Genomic DNA, 20284 nt, shown 5'->3' with positions numbered 1-20284 from the left:
TCAGTTAATATAAAATTGTTAAAGACGTTTTGAATTTAATCATAACTAATTGTTATCGTCTGACATTAAAGGTTTCATTAATTAAGACCTTTTTTTTTTTTTTTCATTTTCAATAACGTGGTTGTTAATCACGGGATTTTCCCACATAAAATTCGCTGAAATCCAATAGGTGAAAATTAGAAGATAAATTGGCAATTTACAGGGAAACATTATTAAGATGATTATTATTTTTTCCACGTGGTGAACATCGGTGTGTACAGGATCAATAGTGCACAACTTTGCAGATATTATAAATTCCAAGATTTCCTGCAAGACGTTCACCTTCTATTCATAACCTGGTAATAAATCCGTACCTTTCTCATTTATGTGAAATATTCGATTATATGTTTTGCGCGGAATTCCTAAATTTCTACCGCTTAATATTAACTAAATTGTGGAAATATATGTATATCAGATTACGTTTTAATTAATACAGAATAATAACGCTAGTTTACAGCCATTTTACCTTTCATATTTCACTATGATTTTCCTATAAATGTTGGCTTATTCTACGAGACAATCACACTTTCGAAAATTTTTTATTTTCAATTTTCGCATCGACATTTTTTAGTATAATTGAAGATCTAATTGACCGATTTGGTTAAACAAAAATGTACCATTTATAACGTTTATTTGCAGTATTGACAGAAAGTAACTTTAAAAATATATAAATTGCTGCCCTGGATATACTAATATATATACTAATATAATTTATACCAATTATGAACACACAAGGAATAAAAATATAATGTTTTAAAAATGAAAATAATCTTTGAAGTAAAATATAATATTAAATGAGCATACCAATAAATTAATTAATTAATTACCAGAAGAATAATTGTTTTTAGTAACACCACAGAAATATAACCTGTAATGTAAAATATATTTTTTTCTGGGTTGGGGAGTAGCTCAGATAAGCACAGAATTCAAATATACACCAAATACTTTATTAACAAATAACTATCTTTAAGGGTGGGAATGACACTAACCCCTTCATGATACTCCTTCTATCTCACTATCCTCCTGCCTTCTACAACTTTTATATTTTAATTAATTAAACAATACATTAATGTTTATTAACACATGACCCCGGTGATTTCCTTATTCAACACGTAGTACAATCAGAGCCAGTGTCAAATATGATGATTGCTCTAAACAATAATAAAAATTCGGGAATGCCTTACTGTCCATATGTGACAATATCAATGTAATGTTTCTTGTTAATAATTATTTGTATAACTAATCAAATTAAATGAATTTAATCGAATATTGAAGCCAATTTCCTCCTGGTCCCCATTTTGAATGATCATCAAAATCAGTTATGGACCACAACACCGGTATGGCCATTCAGCAAACCGACTTTCTGTGAAATGGTTATTTTCGTTTGCACATTCGACACCTTTGGACTCGGCACGGTGCGGTTTCAGAATCCGAACGAAATTGCCGTGAACGGGAATCCCAACATTGTTGTTGAAATATAATTTGAAATTTGAAACATAATATTGTAAAATACCCAAAATTGTATAGGTCTTTATGATAAATCAAGGGAAATAGAACATAAATATTCTATTCCCGCTTGTTTCTGCATTTCGTGCGTCATCAGATAGGACATAATTCAAAATTGTATCTCTGCAGTAGAAGTACAATTTTGAAAATCCTATGACAAGCCTTACAATTTTGAAAATACAATTTTGGGTTAGTAATTTATAGGTGAGCTTGTCGCTGCATTTACGGCGAAAAGTATTCAATTCAAAAAATCCTAATCCTCGCTGAGTAAATGCAGCCCTACACTAAGTTACAATTTACTTAAATCTAAATGCTCTATTATCTGTAAATAAATTAAAATTATTAATTATTATGAATTCCTGCAAATAAAAAAATAATTAAAAAATGGACAAAAAGCCAATAATTTGACGAACAAGAAGGAAATTTGTTGGCCAATAATTTGACGAACAAAAGGGAGTTTGTTGGTCAATAATATGACGAACAAAAAGGGAATTTGTTGGTCAATAATATGACGAACAAAATGGGAATTAGTAGGCCAGGGATTTTGTTCAATAAATGTGATGAAAATAAAACAAACTAAATTTTCTTTAATTTATTTAAGCTGAAAGAGAGGCCTTATTAATATTATTTAAAAGACATATAAATGAATACAATATTCTTGAAAATCATACCAAACAAAAATTTAACACAACTGCATCATTAATTTATTTGAGCTGAAAAGAATGTCTGATTAGATTGGACAAACAAAATAAAAATAAATCATTCCTGAAAATCATAAAAGATATATTTTTCAAAAATAAATCAAAACATGATGATGTAAGAAGATTTGTAATTAAAATCAATATGTTCAAAAACTTACTTTGCGTTGCCAGTTGCCAGGTTAACTAGTCTCGTTCTGGACCTACCTGAAATTAATCAAAAACATTCAATTAATATCATTGTTTCATTGATAATTAAAATTATGATTTAATACCTTTAATGCCCTTTCCCTGTTGCCTTATCGTCTTTCCAATGGTTGGTTGGATCATCATGGTCCAGATGTGAGCAGGTCTTGAGGATCAACGAAGAAATTAACAAAAAATCTTCTTTCAATGTTTTAATCAGTGAAAGAACTATTTAAAAATACAAAAATTTTTCTCTAATTTATTTGAGCTGAAAAGAATGTCTGATTAGATTGGACAAAGAAAATAAAAATAAACCATTCCTGAAACTCATACAAGATGCATTTCTTACATTATATATATATATATATATATATATATATATATATATATATATATATATATAAATCAAAACATGATGATGCAAGAAGATTGTAATTAAAATCAATATGTTCAAAAACTTACTTTGCGTTGCCAGTTGCCAGGTTAACTAGTCTCGTTCTGGACCTACCTGAAATTAATCAAAAACATTAAATTAATACATAGTTTTATTGATAATTAAAATTATGATTTAATACCTTTAATGCCCTTTCCCTGTTGCCTTATCGTCTTTCCAATGGTTGGTTGGATCATTATGGTCCATATGTGAGAAGGTCTTGACGATCAACGACGAAATTAACAAAAAATCTTTTCTCAATGTTTTAACCAGAGAAAGAACTATTTAAAAACCCAAATATTGATGATACCATGCATTTATTCTTATTAACTAATGCACGTATTCATTCTTAACTGATGGATACTTTACTTAATCCAAGTAAAGTTGATTTATTCTCATTATTTTATCATTTAAAACATGCATTTATTCTTATAAACTAATTCATGCAAAGTTTTATGCATGCATTCATTCTTAATTGATGAATACTTTACTTAATCCAAGTAAAGTTGATTTATTCTCATTATTTTATCATTTAAAGCATGCATTTATTCTTATAAACTAATCCATGCAAAGTTTTATGCATGAATTCATTCTTAATTGATGGATACTTTACTTAATCCAAGTAAAGTTGATTTATTCTCAAGATTTTTTCATTTAAAGCATGCATTTATTCTTATGAACTAATCCATGCGAAGTTTTATGCATGCATTCAATCTTAACTGATGGATACTTTACTTAATCCAAGTAAAGTTGATTTATTCTCAAGATTTTTTCATTTAAAGCATGCATTTATTCTTATAAACTAATCCATGCTAATTTTTATGCATGCATTCAATCTTAACTGATGGATACTTTACTTAATCTAAGTAAAGTTGATTTATTCTCAAGATTTTTTCATTTAAAGCATGCATTTATTCTTATGAACTAATATCCATGCAAAGATTTATGAATGCATTTAATATTTTAATTGTTATTCAATAGTTCAATTGTTTTTTCAATAGTTAAAACATTGAGAATTGATTATTTATTTATATTATTAGCGACTTCTGTAATTATAAAAACATACAATTAACTAGTTGCTTTGTATCTTATTCTTAATTATAGTGTGGGTCTGTTTGAATTATTTTCTTAATTGTTAAGCGTTTATTTTCCAATAATTCTAATTGAAATTAACGTAAATTAAATCAATATTTTAATTATTACTTATAAAACCGAAATTAAAATAATTATTTATAGTGATTATTGTTCAATAGAATTAACTAAATTTATATTTCTGGGTAGGAATTAGTATAAAATAATTTAAAAAAATAATTGCAATAAAACAACATTAATGTGCCGTTCAAATAAAATAATTGAATAACCCCATAAACAATTGATTTGTAACAAAAAGGCACTTACCTTGAAATCCAAGGTTGTATCCAGTATATCCAATAGGGCACTAATTACAACACTAATTGAACACAAATCACTTCACTAAACCGAAGTGCACTACCGATTTAACTTGGAGGGTATGGTGGTGCGGACCACCACCCCACCCCCACGCGACCGGTCGATACGACGATCGATAACAGACTGACTGGTCTGACTGACGCGGCGTCTAATGGCGGCGACTCATCCCTTACGTCTGATTGGTCGACATCGAGTTTTTTTTATTATATGTGTATCGAGAACATTCTGAACCGAATTGAAATTTTTCCTATACAATATTTGAATTTTAAACAAATATCACCTATTATTTTATAATAAATAATTGTTTATATGTTATTATAATCATTATAATTAATATAACATATTGTTAAAGTTAAGGTAATTTTATAATTGATAATTTATAAACAACAGATTAATATATCGAAAGTAAATAATAATAAACAAAGAAAATACAACAATTTGCACAATACAAGTAATATCCAAAATTGATTGTAAAAATACATAAATATATATAATTAAATACGTTAATAGTTTATTAATATGTGTTAATAATAATAAAAATTTACCTATTGTTTTATAATAAATAATTGTTTATATGTCATTATAATCATTATAAACAATAGGCTCATTTCAATCGAAAGTAAATGTATAAATAATTAACAAACGTTTTATGGATATTAGTTTTTTAAAACAAAATTTTTATTAAGAACAATTGAAATAATTCATTCAGTTCAGAGTTTGAAAATACGTTTTATTAATAGAAAGGTTACATTATAAAATTATTTTTAATAACAAAAATATTAATGACTGTGAATTTTTTGCGATTTATATATTTATGTATTAATTTCAAATTATGTATCAACAACAATGTTGGGGATTCACACCAAGTTTCATATTCCCAAGTTTATGTTGCAGTTGCATTCCGATTCAGAAGCCGAACTGGGCCGAGTCCAAAGGTGTCGAACGTCTCTAACGAAAATAACCAGTTCACAGAATGTCGGTTTGCAGAATGGCCACACTGCACACACATAAACATAAATATAAAAACAATCTCCTCGAAATTATATCCACAACGTTTCATGAACAATGTCAAAAAACATATACACCGTATATATACTTCGATAAAAAAACATCAACGTTCAACGTTTCAACGAACCTAAGAAACAACATAATTCTGAACAGCTGAGATCGTATAACAACTTTAAAATAGTGAAACCAAATTATGCAACGATATCATAAAAAAATTAATAAGATATTAAATGTCCGAAAACAGTACACTCACCTAGGTCTTCAGAAATCTATATATGAGAAAAACAAGACATATGTAAAAATTCCTATCCAGATTTTGATTAAGCACACGCTCGATCTACTCGAAAGCTCGTACGTAAGAGAACAAATCCTACCACTAATCTAAACTTTTTGTAAACTTATTACAGTCATGAACAAAAATGATTAAAACACTGACAATCAAAAATAATTTTACATTAACTAACTCGAATCGCTAAACAATAAACATCAATTAACAATCATATATTTAATATAATAATATATATTTAAATATATATATATATATATATATATATATATATATATATATATATATATATATATATATAACAATAACACTATTCAAATATGAGGTCAAAGATAGTGGGAACTTAAATTCAAACCCGAACCACAACAGTGTAATCTAACTATTTATTCAAATATACAGAAATAAATAGATTCATTCTGAAAATGTGTGAGGACATTTAATTTAATAGGGGAAAAGGGGGGAAAAATATAAATAGTGAAATTTTTCACAGACGATAAATCCCGATATTCATCGTAGTGCTCGTCAAATAATAAATGTTTCATGTCATGTATTACAAGCCCAAGTTGGTGGGCATTCCGATAAAATATCTTAAGCCATAACAAAGAGGCTGCGGTGTTTCCAGAAAGCGAAATCAATTCCCTAAAAGCTTCTTGAATCAAAAGGAGTGCCAACAATGTATGAGCTGAATAACAATTCTGATTGGCAATGCCGGCCATCTAATAAAATAACACGTAAATGTTAAATTCAATTTGAACTTTACAAGTCACAAGTACCTAAAGCTAACTAAGATTGAAGTTTTCCGCAAGAAATTTAGTTAGTGCCTGAGTTTTCCAGCCGCACTCGGACGTACTCGTAATTCGTCAACGAAATAACAAAGGCGTTTTAACGTTTTAAACGTCCAATTTTTATTTAAATCAATTAATTCCAGATGACGGAATCGAATGGTTGGCGACGGTTTCTTTTGATAAAAGGACGTTCGAGGGGTGGGTGGGGGTTTAATCTTTTCTTTGATTCCGTTAATTGGTATCACGCAAATGATCCAATTATTCATACCTATCTGATGAAAACAAGTTGCTTAACACGAAACGTATTAAATGAATTACACCCACAAGATATAAATTTCAATTTAGTTGAGCGCCATCGCTATACAAGATATGCAAAAGAAAATGAGCTAAATTGTTCGAAATAAATCATTCTCGTTTGGACGTTTGAATTAGAATACCTCTTACAGAAATAATAAAAGGAAAATGTAACACGAACGATGTAATATATAACTTTGTACGTACTTTAATAAACGAACATCGAAATATATTACGCAAGCCAATTAAAATATTTGAACGGACTAATGTTTAATGTTTAATATCACGTTATCATGCATTAATGGAATGTGTTCTTTTATGTTGGCCCATTTCAGTGCACTGTTTTGCCTACATTTCATAGAAAAAAGAAATAATTACAACTCGTGTAACTGTTTAATTTATGTCCTGCAACGTTGAGGCTCTAAGAAGACGGCAAGTAAATAAGGATAATTAAATGTGTTGGCGTAAAAACATCGGTGCAGTTTCGGTGTGTATTTTCTTGGCAGCTTACATCAAGTCGTGCCATATAAAAGTAATAACAGATAAACCGTGAACGAACGAAGTCGTTTACAAGCAATAATATTGAATTTAGCGTCAAACAGCAAACAGGGTTATCAAGCCGGTAATAACACTTTCAGGTATAGTGCAGTAGTCATTTTACGCGCTACCATGCTCCACCTGCTTTATATCCTTTTTATAAAACGATACGAGAAGAAATAAACGACTGATTTATTTTATCAAACTATCAAATTTTCTCCAACTTTTACCTATTCCACTTTCCGGTTTCGGAAAGGGATTTTCTAAATTTCTTTCAGCCATCTCCGTGTCTACTGAAAGCAACAATTAAATACATTTGTTCCATACACACAAAAGTGATGGTCATAATAAACAATAATAGTAATAACTTAAGTATTTAGATAAAATTGATATTCAGATTTATTTTGATTTAAAACATCTAGATTGTAGTAAAAAATGTGTATTTAAAACATTTGATAATCTTCACAATGTTGGTTCTATTTTTTATTAAAATTTTTCTACTTTAACTCAAAATAACGGTGGTAATGCGTTACACATGAATAATATATAAGTGAATAACTCCACTTTGATTCAACGAAAAACTATAAATTTGGTATCAAATCTTTTCTTCGCTTCTTCCTGTACATTTTATAAAAAAATGTAGCTATTTTACAATAGTAGCTATAGATATTAATTCGAATACTACATAAAATATAGAGGATGATTGACTGAACTCATTCATTAGAAGTTTTATAGCAATTATAACTGTAATGTTATATTCATTTTATTTGCAACACCTAGATGGTAGTAAAAATGTATATTTAAAATATTTGATTATCTTCACAATGTTTGTCCTATTTTTTATTAAAATTTTTCTACTCTAACTCAAAATAACAGTGGTAATGCGTTAGACATGAAAAATATAAAAGTGAATAACTCCACTTTGGTTCAACGAAAAGCTATAAATTTAGTATCCAAATCTTTTCTTTGCTTTTTCCTGTACATTTTATAAAAAAGTTGCAGCTGTTTTACAATAGTAGCTATAGATATTCGAATATTACATAAAATATAGAGGGTGATTGACATAACTTACTCATTAGAAATTTTACAGCAATTATAACTGTAATGTTAAATTCATTTTATTTGCAACACCTAGATGGTAGTAAAAAATGTGTATTTAAGATATTTTATTATCTTCACAATGTTTGTCCTATTTTTTATTAAAATTTTTCTACTCTAACTCAAAATAACGGTGGTAATGCGTTAGACATGAAAAATATAAAAGTGGATAACTCCACTTTGATTCAACAAAAATTATAAATTTGGTATCAAATCTTTTCTTTGCTTCTTGCTATTCTAATAAATTGCATTGTAACACAGCTTAGAATAATTATTATTTTCAAATTCATTATTCATAAAAGACCAAAACAATTCAGTTGCTAACAAATTTGCTAACGCACCAAAAATGTCGATGTTCTTTGTAAAGTTCTATTGAATATTAAATCGAACGTTTCAGAAACGTATTCTTCAATCAATTTTTAAACTCACAATAAAGAAAATGAATATTTAACATTTGTAATACCCCACCGCAATCCAATTTTGTGGGCTCGATTGTCTCAAAACATGTTCGTCAAGAAAACAAGGGAATCACTCTAATTGGATTTTTTTTTTGGGGGTAGAATTGTCTATTTTCTGGAAAATAAAACCTGTCCTTAAACGGTTGATGCAATTACACACCTCGAAAAAAATTACTTGATCATATTACAAGTGGGGTTTTAAACAAGGGTGCCTTCAGATTTAATTTAAACGCTCCCGGCCATTTTTATGGCCGAGCCGAAAGGTAACTATGTAAAATATTCCCCGTTGAAAATGTCCAAGATATAAATTTAATTGCTCAAGTTCGTGCATTGTTTTACTAACCTGAATATCTGAAGGCGGTTCTTAATTCAAGCCCTCCTTTATCAAACAAATTACGTACAATAAAAATCACTTAAAACAAGTTAATGTAATGAATTTTTATTGGCGCAGCATCTGTTGAAGGCACGAACAAGGAATTAAACTGTTTTTAATTGTGCCTGTAAATGAACAGGAAATTAGCGTAATATTTATACACGGTGGTAACACATTTTTATCGCAGCCGCATAAACATTATTAAAAGGAACTTGAAAGAAAATTGAGTTTCGAATGGGGGGGAATGAGGAAAAATAATAAAATAATTTGCATTTTAACTAGATTTGCCAGGTTGGTACGTGGCCGTGTGTGCAGGTGTTTCCAATTACACAATTCATTTGAGAGAATATTTCCACTGTTACGGCATGTGATTTTTTTTATTATTTACCAGATGAATTTTATTTGTTCACTCGATTTTATGGGAGATTTAGGAAGGATCAAAGCGCAATAAAAATTACATCACAAAGGGTGGATGACTGGTTTTTCCACCGGCAAGACTGACAGACATTCATAACAAACCGGGAACAATAGAAATTATTTGTAACTAATACAACACAACAACTGGATGCTGCGAATATCTCCGGGAAATCTGGGGGAGTTTTTGAAATGTAATTGGATTATCTATTCTGTATTGTTTCGCAGCAAGCAGCATAATCTAAGTAAGTTTCGGCATTCAAACATACCTGAAACTAAGACGAGGAAAATCACATCATATTTACTTGATTGTGTTTTGAATTTGTGTTTGTGTTGTGCTCAAGTCCGCGGGGGAGCGTATTGATTAACACGTCTATCCGCATACGTAAAAAAAAACAATGGGACAACGTCATCAAAATCTTGCACATGTGTGAATCACAATCAAGAAATAACACGCTCAAATATCGTTCGAACTATTTGGGTCGAGATGCATTGAATTTTAAAAAACATGCACCCAATATTAAGCGTCGGCGAAATGTGGTCGGTCGATCAGGAATCGGGAGAATGCATTCGAATGTACGGAAAAATTTCAAACCCTTTATTCCCATCCAGCGCGACGGTCAATATGAAATTCGGTTTTTCGGTTTTTCGGTTTTTCGGTTTTTCGGTTTTTCGGTTTTTAATTAAATTGTAGACGGAAGAGTTGTGTTCATTTAAATATCCGGCTCCGGGGATCCGCCCGTGCGTGTCCGTCTCGTCGTTAATGAAAAATTATGCACGTTTTCAGCGTGAGCATTATTTTAGTCGGTACCGTCGGTTTATCATCGTCTCCTCCTTTTTAAAACATATCCCATCGGAAGCGTATAGTTACCAGGAAGCCTTTTAACTGCCATCAATTATTCAAGGTGCGGCTGTGCATATTGCGCTAAGTTGAAATATGTGAATTCCTTTTCAAACATTTTTGCGTAATTGAAGGTATCACTTATCTCGTAACGCTCTAAGTTTAAAGTGTTTTTTTTTTAAGTTTAATATTAAACTTTTATTAGATTCTCAAGCCATCCGTCTGATAAATTGCTAATGCTAAATGATATTGCTTAATCCGTTTAGGTCGATTAAATTGGATTACTGGGGTATTCTCAAAGTTTAAATTAGAAATTTAGTTTTGTGCATAGGTATAATCACTGGCGAATTGTTAAAGTGCTTTATAAAAATATCCCTGCTTTTATCTTTAATAAATAATCTTTGAGAAAGTTCCATTGTTACTTCTCTCTTATACATGTACAACATTAATAAATTTAAAATTGACACCTTATTAAAAATAAATTAAGCAGTTATAAACGACAAAATTGATTTATAACTGGAAACTTATTTAGTATCCAAATTTAGAATGACATTTATGAATTAAATTGTCTCTTATTGTGATTATATTCCTAAAAGGATCTAATTTTGATAACTTATAAATTTATTGTTCTATCGTTAAGCCACAACATTATACTTTAATCTTATTTATATTGATCCTTATTAGAATTTAATTTATTATCTGACAACCAATTTGTGAGCAAATAAAAATTTAATGTAGAATATAATATTAAATTAATTCTATTTTTAAAGCACCCTGGTGGTTAATTAAAATAAAAAATGGGTAACGGGTAAGGAATGTAATTTGAATTACTAAATTGAATTTACCGACGGACATTTTGGAAGACTCGTTACAAAAATTAAAGGATTTTTTCACAATATGTCGATAGTACTCGACTTAATAGTATTTCCACTATTCAGTATAATCTCTACTTTTGAAGATCACGCTTCCTTATATGGAACTGGATACACACAACACTCACAACTCACACTTAATTTGAATCGAGTCTGAGAATAACAATAATTAAACTAAATTAATAACTAAATAAAAGGAATACAAAAGAAATGAAATATAAAAAACAAATTAAATATTCACTGAAAACTTTGAAAGAAAATAAATTATAGATAATCTACTATAAGTAAAATCAGTGAGAAACTGGTACATTAAAGATAATTAAACAAAAAAGAAGAGAAGGAAAGAAACTGAAAACAACTTAGATTAATTATCGATAAGAATTCGATAAAATCCCTTCAGAAATTCTCTACGAAACATTTAGTCTGACATTTACAAGAGATGTAGTAGCTACCTTGTGGTACAAAACTTTGTTGCCAAAATGATTTCTTCATTATGAAACCATAATCTAAGACACTGTATTTTACACATTCCATTATTTAATACGCAAAAATATACAGGGTAATTTATCTAATTTAATCATTAGAAGTTCATGGAAAACGAAAAAAATGCTGATTTAAAATTGAATTACACTTTGGCTTGAATTACTTTTTCTAATTTATCTTGAACAAAATTAAACAAACGTCAATTTCGTTATTTTCAATGGAACACCTTGTATATTTTTGATTTTTAAAATGTACATATAATTGCAAACAAAATGGCTATAGCATGTCCTATATCTAAACCCAATAGTTTTTGAGTTATTAATTATTTTCCAAAAATTTTGACAGATGTTCTAACTGAAATGTGTGCGAAGCCATCAATTCTGATGTTCATTTTTGACATACTTAACCTTTGTATTTAAAAACAAATTAATTTATTCAAAAAAACAGAAAGAACAATTACTGAAATTAATTCTGAAAACTAAAATGAAAACACTGAATTCCTATTTATAGTTATTGTTTCATACGTTCCATTGTGCGACAAGTTGTGATATTATTACTAAAATCAGAATAGAGAATATATTAAGCCTTTTGATGATCAAAGTTGTGTTCACTTCCTAGAAGGGATTTATTGGATTGGATATTTCATCCAAACTTTTTGTTTCTATTGAATTAATAGGAAATGGAACTTCCATATTACATTTATCTGTGTCTTCTTGTTTTATAAAATCATAGAATAAACATGTTTCCTTGGTTATCGGTTTTCTCTTAGGTATTAAAAGCAAGAATTTTCTTAGGATCATTTATAATATAATTTAAATCTTAAATTTAAATATTGTTATGGTTACATAAAATACAAAATTTTATAAAAAAATTTACATCGTAATTATTTACAATTTATATCTGTAAGAACACATCTTAAACAAATTGAAAGTAGTTGTAGTTCTTCTCCTTATAGATCAATTGCTTCTTTAATGTGACAACTGTGCCATCGGGGCCGCTTGTAAAACATTGTAGCACAAAAGTTGTCTTTGTTCTTAATGTAGTTTATTTCTTTTTTGTAGTACCTATTTAAAAATATTTCTCCGTGGAAAACATCTACGGAACTTGATGGAGTAATTGGAGAAGTTAAAGTTGCCAATTTAAAGTTGAAATTTCCTACAACGAGCAAACACGTTTGCTTCGTAGACTACCATAAACTTCGTTATAGAAACATGAATTTTATTTGCTTGTTCATATTTTATACTTCAGCTTACCAATACTTCATTTAATCACTCTCTTATCGTCTAGATGTTCTATGGATTTTTATATTCATTAAAAACTAGTAAAATGTTAAAATTAAAGGACACAGACATAGTTAAAATGTAAAAAAGCTTTAATGTATTAAAATAAAAGAAACAAATTGTCTCAGGTAGAAGTTTTAATCAGTCATTAATCCGCATTAACCCACTTTCTTATATTGCAGTTGTAAAACAGAAATACGACATCCAGGTCCACGACGAGTACGTAATAGCGGGCAACACGGCGGTCCTGAAATGCAAGATACCGAATTACGTGGCCGAATACGTGATGGTGACGTCCTGGATCCAGGACGAGTCCATCAACATCTACCCGAACACGGACATCGGGGGGAAGTACGTGGTGTTGGCCAATGGCGATCTGTACATCAGCAACGCTGGACTCGGCGACGGCTACAAGAACTACGCCTGTCGCACCGTCCACCGTCTAACTGGTTTGTTCCGTCCCATTCCGTTCCGTCCCGTTTCGTTTGTTTATTAAATTGTTCGAATAACGATGACGATTCTGACTGAGATGTCGAACGACTTGAATTGAATGAGGAGTTTTAAGTGCACGGTGGGGAAGTTGCTAGGGGGTAGGGGGTGAAAGAAAGCCCGGTTACTTATCATGTAACAAGTTGAAATATCAAAAGGCGTCCTTTGCAATTATCAAGCGAACAAAAAGACGTTAAAGCCCGACTCGGCTTTTTGTAACGGTGTTAAAATGATGGAACTTGGAACTTTGCAACGACTGCTAATAAAACTCAAACACACAATTTTATAAAAGCATAACCTTAAGGTGTATTTTAATCTAATTTTTCGCATATTTACGTCAGTTATCGCAACAATTGCGCAACGGAGCGCCATTTCAAATAGACCGGTCGATTTATGTTTTGATGAAACTTCGCCATTGTTTACGTGATTTTGAAGTCGAATTGGGGGTGGGAGATTAAATTAAACATGAATTAATTTTCTACTTTTAGTTTAGGCATTACATTCTTTTTTAAAATGTGTTAAATTTGTTCCTTATTTATCAATTAAGATATTGATATTTTAAGATGCACAAAATTAAACGTAAATAACGAACACCCGGTATAAAATTTGGAAGTACTGATAATGGCTCTTTATAGGATGGTCCTTGGTTAACGTGTGCCCAAAATTGACTTTCCATTATCAAAATTGATGACTTTACAGAAACTTTAGTTAGACCATAATAAATATGTAATTAATTTGGCCTGTAAGAGAAATGCAAAATATTTATATGGAAGAGGATAGCATAAAACCCCACCACTATACAAAGTGTTTCGTGACTGTGGCCCATTTGAAGTTTCAGAGAAAGTTGCAGTATTGGCAGAAAGTAGAGCAAACTTTAAAAATATATAAATTGTTTCCGCCCTGTATAAGCAAATCGAATACAATTTATACCAATTATAAACACACTGTATACAGACATATCAGTATATATCTCTGGTATTAATAATAATTCTGTTAGCTAAAATCAAAAAACTAAATATTAGATTGGCAAAAATAGAGCAACTTTTTAATAAACTAATTAATAAAATTATTAATTATAACTTGATTTCAAATACTCTTCTAATAAAAATGTGAAAGAAATATAAAACTTATTTATAAGTATTTAAATGGAAACATTTTTTATTTAATATAAAATTATAAAATACAGTAGAAATAAATGATTTCCATACATTTTACACTTGTCAATGTATATTGTATGTAAATGCGCATCCACCAATTTTAACTTGACACTGAATCAAGAAATAAGGCGCATTCACCATTTTTAACATAATACTAATACATAAGAAATGAAATGTAAAAATGAATTTACATTCTATCGTTCTTTCAATCCGATGGGAGAAAAATCAATATAGATGGATTGTAACGCGTGTTTTACAACAATTTTCAAAATTTGGTAATGTGGAATGAAAGAATGAAACTAAAAGACCAAGAAAGAACAAAAGGTTTCAGAGTAAACAAATTTTATCCTACTCCAAAAATATCGTTTCCTGAGTTCCAGCAAAATAGAAGATCTGCTTGAGCCACAACTTAAATTTATAAAGGGAAGTTAATTTTTAATATATATTTTCTTGAACATAATCAAGACAAAAATTATTTAAATTTTAAAAAAGTTGCTCTACTTTCTGCCAATACTGTATATGTGTTTATTAATTTTAGTAGTAAATAATTTAATAGGAGTAATTGAGACGACTTTATAATTAATAAAAAATTATTAAAATTTTAAATTTGTTTAATAATTTCAAGAAAATTATATGTGAAAAATTATAATAACCTTAGTCTTTTAAACGATGTTTCAGGTTTCCAAAAATTCTGACTCCAAGTTAGTTAGACCTAATAACTAAATAACTTTTGCCTGAAATTTACATTTTGGAAAATTGAAATGGAAAAATTAATAAAGTGAGTGAAAAAAATATACGTTAATTTGAAAGAATTATAAGTGAGAAACAGCGAAAAGAAAAATATGAGGTGTTTGATTTGAAACGGGACAAACCGGCCAATTGCAACTAGGTAAAAATATTTTGCAAATTGTGTTATAATTCGTTGGATACGGCGCAGTTTGAGAGTTTCATAAAAACTTTCTAAAACGTCTGGAAAATTCATAAGAAAAGAAATTGGAAAAGTTTGTGAGACACATTAAGAAGGCAATCTTATATTCGGGCGCGACGGCGGATTCGCAGTCCGTCGATGTCGAAAAACTGTTGACTTCCTTCCGTGGATGTTTACGTGATCGTACGTAAGTACGTACGAGCTGCACAACCGAACCAACACCGATACTCATTACTTTATTTTATTTCCGTTTTGCCCACGAATCAACTTAAGAGACCGATAGTGAACAAGAAAATCCGCCGGCGAACTATGTTTAAAACATCCCAGCTCGTTCGAAAATACTGCCATTGTGGAACAGTGATATATTCTCGGTTGTCAAGACTGTTCCGACGGTTTATTTTTATTTCTAACGGACACTAAACTTGTTTAGTCTGACGTAATTTGCAAAAAGCTTTTACTGCTCGCAGATCCAGTTAATTTTGTAACGTGATAATCCGCGAGGAAAAAGTCTTCGTCTCACTTTATTTCAACGCTAATTGGGCCTGTTTGTTTTCAGTTAATTATTTAACTTCATTTTTGTGATCGATTTTAATGTGTAATAATTGTGGAAGCACGCCTGATGGACTTGTTGAAACTTTATCTCATTAACAGCTGTGAATTTAAAAGTAACTTATAACTTGTTTTATAACAGTTTGCGGGCGTAAAGTACAAACTTTTTATCTTATACCCCCATAAAAAGAACAATATCTAACTCGAGAAAAATATCAAATATTCATTATCTAACTTTTATCGCCTATAAATATAAAAATCACCTTTACCGAGGTTACAACTTTAAATTTTTAAAAAAAAAGTAACATTAAAATCAATTCTTGAAACTTATCCTTGAAACTGTGTCAGTTGCAATTAATATTTTTGTGAGAACCTTAATTAGATGACTCGGTTCGAATGATTAAAATTGGAGACGTAATTTATCGAATGAGACATTAATCAATGGGTTTAAGATATCGGAAAACTAATTAAATTTACTTGAACAATTAATAATAAAATTTCAAGTGAATTGGGATGGGAAAAAAAGGGGAGGAGATTTTTGTCAGCAAGTTAGACGAGATCAGCGTGCAGCAACAATTTCGGCTTCGCCCCTTTAAACGGCTGAGGCGGCGTAACACGCAAACTTTTTATTGCACGGCGACCGAAGATACGGCCGGCCAAATCGGCTTTGACCCCATTCGATCGAGAGAGAGAGAGAATTCCATTTTTCCATCCGAGTAAAACGCAACTCTTTTAAACGACCGGCTAAATTGACCGGCAGGTTTGACGGATCCGGCAATTATGACGTCGTGTGTTTGCGTTCCAGGCGAGGTACAGACCAGCACGTACCCCGGAAGGATAATAGTGACGGAGCCGAAGGGTAACGTGCAGCCGCGCATCAGCGTCGACAAGTACAACGCACGTCGCGTGGCCCTCGGGGACGATGTCACGCTGCCCTGCGTGGCCCAAGGTCATCCCGTCCCAGGATACTACTGGAAAAGAGAGCTGCAGGGTCAGAGTGTACCTGTTGCACTCGGCGAACGGCTCACCATTCTTTCCGCCGGATTACTCAGGATATCCAAGGTGGGTTTAACCAACGACTAATTTACTTTTCTTCTTAAAGCATCGTTTAAATGAAAACATTCGATTGAACGAAGAGTGGTTTTTTCATCGAGAAAATATTTTAAAGGGCTGATGAAATGTTGGAGCGGATGTTTGCCATATTTTACGCTGTTAATAAGGCAACAAGCTGTATTCATAACGTCCCTATAATAAACATCAGCCGTGCCGAAACGAGGAAAATATGTACATAACTGTAAGAAACGTAGCGAATGTTCTTTAACGTATAAAATTTATGTCCATAATTTCCGAGGGCAATACGGCAAAATGGTGGAGCATTTGCAGATTGTAGCACGGTATATTGTTATAAATTAATATACCTGGAGAAAATCACGTGTATCGATTATGTGACAAGTTGCACAACTTAGAAAACTATCGGAGTCAAATGTACTATATATAAATTTATGTCTACGCCAAAGTTTCAAACTTGCCACTTGAGACAATTACAAGTTTGTTGTAAATTTTATGTTTCGAAAAGTTTATTCCATTAAAATTGTTTTAAATAAAAGTGTAGTTTTTAAATGGAAAATGTTTATTTTTAATACCTTAATTGTTTCACATGCTATTGTAAATAGGAAATATTTATTCTTTCAATTTGCAAATATTTCTACATTTTATATATGATACAAAATAAACAAAGTGCATTCAATATTATTTAAAATTTTAAATGTACAGATTTATATATATATATATATATATATATATATATATATATATATATATATATACTAAAATTTCATAAAGTCCATTCACCATTTTTTGAAATATTTAAAATTTACTCTTTTTATTTAATATAAAATTATAAAATTAAATTTTACACAGCTACTATTGCAACTGTAAATAAATGATTTATGAATAAATAAATAAAATAGGACTAAAATTAAAGTTCATTCATCAATTTTTGAAATATTTAAAATTTACTCTTTTTATTTAATATAGAATTATAAAATTAAATTTTACACAGCCATTCTTGTAACTGTAAATAAATAATTTATTCATATTTCATATTTGTCAATGTATATTGTACATAAAAATAGAACAAAATAGGACTAAAACTGAAGTTTATTCAACATTTTTTGTACTATTTAAAACTTACTCATTTTATTTAATGCAAAATTATAAAATTAAATTTTACACAGCTAATATTGTAACTGTAAATAAATCATTTATTCATATTTCACGCTTGTCAATATACAAAATAGGACTAAAATTAATGTTCATTCATCATTTTTTGAAATATTTAAAATTTACTCTTCTTATTTAATATAAAATTATAAAATTAAATTTTACACAGCTAATATTGTAACTGTAAATAAATCATTTATTCATATTTCACACTTGTCAATGTACAAAATAGAACTCAAATTAAAGTTCATTCATCTTTTTTTGAAATATTTAAAATTTACTCCTCCTATTCAGTATAAAATTAAATTTTACACAGCAGCTATTATTGTAACTGTAAAAAAATGATTTATTCATATTTCACACTTGTCAATGTACATTGTATATAAAATTTGGAACGAAATAGGACTAAAGTTAATTCACCATTTTTTTGAAATATTTAAAATTTACTCTTTTTATTTAATATAAAATTAAATTTTACACAGCTCTCATTGTAACTGTAAATAAATGATTTATGAATAAATAAATAAAATAGGACTAAAGTTACAGTTCATTTTTTTGAAATATTTAAAATTTACTCTTTTTATTTAATATAAAATTATAAAATTAAATTTTACACAGCCATTATTGTAATTGTAAATAAATCATTTATTCATATTTCACAATGTATATTGTACATAAAATGTAAAACAAATATAAAAACTAAAAATAAATCACATTCACCATATTTAACACTTACAAGAATCTTATATTTTGACTTATACAGGATGACTCATCTAATCAATTTATTAGAAATTTGTGGAGAATGGAAATAGGTATTGATTTGAAATACTCTTCCAATAAAAATGTGAAAGAAATATAAAACTTTATTTTTCGAAATATTTTATTATTTATTTATATGGATTTTTTATTTGATATAAAATTATAAAATACAGTAGAAATAAATGATTTCCACATATTTTACACTTGTCTATGTATATTGTATGTAAAGGCGCATTCACCATTTTTAACATAATACTGAATAAAGAAATAAAATGTAAAAATGAACTTAAAATGACTTTAATTCGCATGACATTATTATCAGCTTGTAGTAAATCACTATAACATATCACTTGAGAATATTATTGAAAATTGTGCGTTAAAAATAAATAAGATTAGGTGGGGGCAAAGTTTTGATTAAAAATAAAAGAGGCGAAAGTTTTCGTAGTCCATTATCCCGTAACAACGTTAATGCGTCCCAAAAGCTTACAAGATTAACTCAATTTTTCATGCAGCCACCTTTAAATTGGTGTAAAACATTACATCGTAAACTACATGTACATCTATGAAGATTTTATTATTCGCTCTTTTATGATGGTAATAACAACCAGCCATTTCCACAATGATCTCATAATTGCGAGGAAAACAATGGTCCTGAATGAATATTAAATTCAAGAATACCTCCGTAAATGCCATATTTTAATATCTGCTATCTACAAATATGAACATAATTTTCAAACATTTATCTTCTTAATAGGATTACTACTTTATTTAAGTGGTTTACATCCAGCCTAATAACAAACATTAATTAGAATAATCGAAAATTGATTAAATCGATGGCCGTTATTAATTTTCCATTCCCGTTTTTTGTCTCCAGGTGAGATTAGAAGATCGGGGCGTGTATGTTTGTTTTGCCAACAATTCAGCCGGGGAGGAAAGCGTTCGTGTAACTTTGGAAATTACTTCGCCGTTATCGGTGCACGTGCAACCGCAAGGACAAATCGTCGACGTTGGAAAGGACGCCAGCTTCCAATGCATTGTGAACGGCTACCCGCTGTCACAAACTACCTGGCTCCACAACGGTAACAAAACTAGTACATTTCCGCCGCCCGTTCAACAGTTACACCTCCCCAATTTGAATC

At 29.7% G+C, this 20284-nt stretch overlaps 1 protein-coding gene across 1 annotated transcript in view; it reads left to right on the top strand.

Annotated features, from left to right (window-relative positions):
- The window catches only part of LOC109608278 (Down syndrome cell adhesion molecule-like protein Dscam2), an 86078-nt gene that overhangs the window by 57644 nt on the left and 8150 nt on the right, over nucleotides 1–20284 (top strand). Inside the window, exons 4-6 of the mRNA XM_049961597.1 lie at nucleotides 13223–13489; nucleotides 16969–17225; nucleotides 20020–20224. Coding sequence (XP_049817554.1) covers nucleotides 13223–13489; nucleotides 16969–17225; nucleotides 20020–20224 — 729 coding nt within the window. The remainder of the gene's footprint in view (nucleotides 1–13222; nucleotides 13490–16968; nucleotides 17226–20019; nucleotides 20225–20284) is intronic.

The sequence above is a fragment of the Aethina tumida genome, chromosome 1, assembly GCF_024364675.1.
Source record: "Aethina tumida isolate Nest 87 chromosome 1, icAetTumi1.1, whole genome shotgun sequence".
In the NCBI taxonomy this organism is placed as follows: Eukaryota; Metazoa; Arthropoda; class Insecta; order Coleoptera; family Nitidulidae; genus Aethina; species Aethina tumida.
This window is presented reverse-complemented; position numbering and strand designations above follow the sequence as displayed.